The 3851-nt window shown below is 61.8% G+C and overlaps 1 protein-coding gene across 1 annotated transcript; it reads right to left on the minus strand.

Annotated features, from left to right (window-relative positions):
- Nucleotides 1–2774: 2774 nt before the first annotated feature.
- On the minus strand, nucleotides 2775–3851 carry LOC102454566 (olfactory receptor 52R1-like). Its single transcript, XM_075934737.2, has one exon. The coding sequence runs from the start codon at nucleotides 3849–3851 to the stop codon at nucleotides 2775–2777; it is 1077 nt and encodes a 358-aa protein (XP_075790852.2).

Genomic DNA, 3851 nt, shown 5'->3' on the forward strand with positions numbered 1-3851 from the left:
TGGGAAGCAGGGGAGAAGGAGCTGGGGGGGAGGCTGGGATTGGAGGGCACAGCCACCCCCCATCTCAAGGGGGGCTGAGGCCTCCTAGCCCCAGTTCCTGTAACCAGCTGACATCTGTGCTGTGCTGTATCCTGGAGAAGCAATAAACCACCTCTATTCTACTGGCTGGTGGAGTCTGGTCATGCCACTATGGGGGTGCAGGAGGCGGGGGAACCCAACGCGCCACCACAAGTGGAGGAGGAGGCTGGGAACCATTGCTAAGAGGCTCCCTGGAGTTGGCGGAAAATGTCTGGAGAAGGTTTCAAAGCACCAGATGTCAATGATGTAAGGGGGGGGGTGTCGTTCCAAACTCCCGTCTGCTCTCCTCTGTGGGAAACTCCGACCCCAGCCCTCATCCTTACCCCCCATCTCCTGCCCCCAGTCTCATTCCTCCCTCTGCTCACAGCCTCCTGCCCCCAGTGTGCCCCCAGCTCTCATCCTCCTCCATCCCCACCCACCCCTGGTATTCCCTCCCCTCCTAGAGTCACTGCCCATCCGTCCCTGCCTCCCACCATCCCTGGGCCTCTCCACCTCCTGTTCACCACCACCCAGTGTCCTCCTGCCTCCCTGCCCCACACATCCCCCTCCTCAGCCTCCTCCTGCCTCCCTGCCCCACACATCCCCCTCCTCAGCCTCCTCCTGCCTCCCTGCCCCACACATCCCCCTCCCCAGCCTCCTCCTGCCTCCCTGCCCCACACATCCCCCTCCTCAGCCTCCTCCTGCCTCCCTGCCCCACACATCCCCCTCCTCAGCCTCCTCCTGCCTCCCTGCCCCACACATCCCCCTCCTCAGCCTTCTCCTGCCTCCCTGCCCCACACATCCCCCTCCCCAGCCTCCTCCTGCCTCCCTGCCCCACACATCCCCCTCCTCAGCCTCCTCCTGCCTCCCTGCCCCACACATCCCCCTCCTCAGCCTCCTCCTGCCTCCCTGCCCCACACATCCCCCTCCTCAGCCTCCTCCTGCCTCCCTGCCCCACACATCCCCCTCCCCAGCCTCCTCCTGCTCTCCCATTCCCTAAGCACCACATGCCCCTGCTCAGCCTCCTCCTGCATCCCTGCCCACACATCTGCCTCCCCAGCCTCCTGCTTCCTCTCTGCCCCACACATCCACCTCCTTCTGCATCACTGCCTGTCACATTACCGAAATGGAGGGAAGCAGCCAGATCGCTGCTGCACCCCTAGGTGGGGGTGTTGGCCCCAGAAATTGGTATTGAATGGGAGCTTGTTGTTTTCTGATCCTGTGTACACTGTTTATGTGAGTATATAATGTCTGTGTGTGTAGATCTGTAATCTGTGTGGAAGCTGAATATTTCTGGGAATGTGGTTAAGCATTGCTATGGACAGGCTGAGTAGCGAAGCCCTGTAGAACAATGACACTCGATGGCCCAAGGACACACCTAAAGCAGGAGGGCGGAGACCCAAGAGCTGCCAGCAGAGAGAGGCTGAGGACCAGGTGACCGGCTGAGACCAGAAGAGGCCAGGAAGGGGGTATAAAGAGGCCATGTGGTCGATGCCATTTTGTTCTCAGCTCAGCACTTCATCCCAGAGGCAGCACTGCAGGGATTGAAGAGCCCGGAAGACCTGTGAACCCATCCTGATCGTAGGATGTGCAACAAGAACTTTTAAACCAGCAGCTGCAACATCTCTGCTAGAGCCTGCATCGAGTACTGGGAGATTCGGTGCATGTAACGCACTGTACTTTAATAACCTCACTCTCAGGCTTTTCTTTCTTGTGTTAATAAACCTTTAGTTTTAGATTCTAAAGGATTGGCCCAGCGTGATTTGTGGGTAAGATCCGGAGAGTAAATTGACCAGGGATCTGTGGCTGGTTTCTTGGAACCGGACAGAACTTGTTCGGGGTAGGTGGGATTGGGTGCTAGGACCCCCCACCTGCGTATGAGGCCCGGGGCCATCTGGGGCATGGATATTGCTGGGGTGTCGACGGGGTTTTGCTCGTGAGGCTTCAGGCAGGCAGCTGAAGCGCTCTGTGAGACTGGTTTGTGGCCTGTGTGGAGAGGTCACCAGTCGGGGGGGCTGTAAGGAGCCCCGGATTTGAGCAATTCGCCCTGAGCGGATGCCCTCAGCTGTGCCCAGACACGGCCCGGTCCATCACACTGCCCCACACATCCACCTCCTTCTGCCTTACTGCCCCACATATCCCCCTCCTCAGCCTCCTCCTGCCTCCCTGCCTCACACATCGCCCTCCCCAGCCTCCTCCTGCCTCCCTGCCCCACACATCCCCCTCCCCAGACTCCTCCTGCCCTCCCATTCCCTAAGCACCACATGCCCCTCCTCAGCCTCCTCCTGCATCCCTGACCCACACATCTGCCTCCCCAGCCTCCTGCTTCCTCTCTGCCCCACACATCCACCGCCTCCTGCCTCCCTGCCCCACACATCCCCCTCCTCAGCCTCCTCCTGCCCTGCAGCCTCATTCCAGCCCACACCCCTGGCGCCCACATCCCCTTGCCCCTCAGCTCCTCACTGGCCGACCCCCCCAGCCCCTCCTCCTTAGCCCCTCCAGGAATCCCAGCAGCCAGGATGGGTGGACAGGGCAGGCACTGAGGCGTGCGGGTGTCAGGCCTGGACAGAGTCACCCGTCTCCGAGTCTCAGGTCCTGGCTGTAACACGGGTGCCATCGTCCCCCTTCTTGCCAGGCCCGGCCTCGTCCCTTTGGGTGGCTCCCGTTGGGAGGGAGACGGTTTCTCCGGAGTGCCGGGCAGGCTGGTTCACTGTCTGCTATTTTGGTCCGAATGGGGGAACGGCCCAAGAGTTTCCTTTGCCCCCAGGGCTCCATGAGGAATGAGACTCGTGGCGCACACCAGTGGTGCGTGGCGGCTGTGGGAAGGAGGGTGCAGCGACCACCCTCACGCACTCAGGGGGCCTCACGTAAAAGACCCTGCTCACCCGCGTGCGGATCTGCTTGGTTCTCATGCCGTACACGATGGGGTTGAGCATGGGCGGCAGGAGCAGGTAGAGGTTGGCCAGCAGGATGTGAACAGCTTGGGGGACGCTCTGGCCGAAGCGGTGAGCCAGGAAAGAGAAGAGCCCGGGGACGTAGAACAGGAGGATGACGCAGACGTGGGAGGTGCAGGTGCTGAGGGCCTTGATCCGGGCCTGGGCTGAGGGGAGGCGGAAAACAGCCCGGAGGATCATGACGTAGGAGAGCACAATGCACACGACATCCAGGCCCCCCACAAGCAAGGCCACCATCAGGCCGTACGCCGCATTGAGCGTGGTGTCTGCACAGGCCAGCTTCAGCACGGCCATGTGCTCGCAGTAGGAGTGGGGGATGAGGCGGGCCTGGCAGAAGGGCAGCCTCCTGAGGAGCAAGGGGAGGGGGGCGATCACAACCAGGCCTCTGACCGAGACCAGCAGCGCCATCTTGGCCACCGTCGTGATTTTCAAGATGGCCGTGTAGCGGAGGGGGTGGCAGATGGCCACGTAGCGGTCCAACGCCATGGCAACCAGGATGTCCGACTCCACCAGCGAGGAGGAATGGATGAAGAACATCTGGGCGAGGCAGGCGTGGAACCCGATCTCCCCGGAGCCCAGCCAGAAGATGCCCAGCATGTTGGGCATGGTGGACGTGCAGAGGACCAGGTCGGTGACGGCCAGCATGGCCAGGAAGAGGTACATGGGCTCATGCAGGCTGGGGTCCGTCCTTATCACAAAGAGGACCACGCAGTTCCCCAGGAGGGCCACGATGTACATGCAGCACAGCGGGATGGCGACCCAGTGCTGCGTGGCCTCCAGGCCCGGGATGCCGACCAGCAGGAACGAGGCGGGCCGCAGGCTGCCGTTGACAGACGCCAT

This window comes from Pelodiscus sinensis, chromosome 1, assembly GCF_052426305.1.
Source record: "Pelodiscus sinensis isolate ZL-2025 chromosome 1, ASM5242630v1, whole genome shotgun sequence".
NCBI classification, from domain to species: Eukaryota; Metazoa; Chordata; order Testudines; family Trionychidae; genus Pelodiscus; species Pelodiscus sinensis.

Bases quoted from the DNA above. Each gene is read 5' to 3' on its own strand.
- LOC102454566 (XM_075934737.2), bottom strand. From the start codon at position 3,851: ATGGCGTCTGTCAACGGCAGCCTGCGGCCCGCCTCGTTCCTGCTGGTC.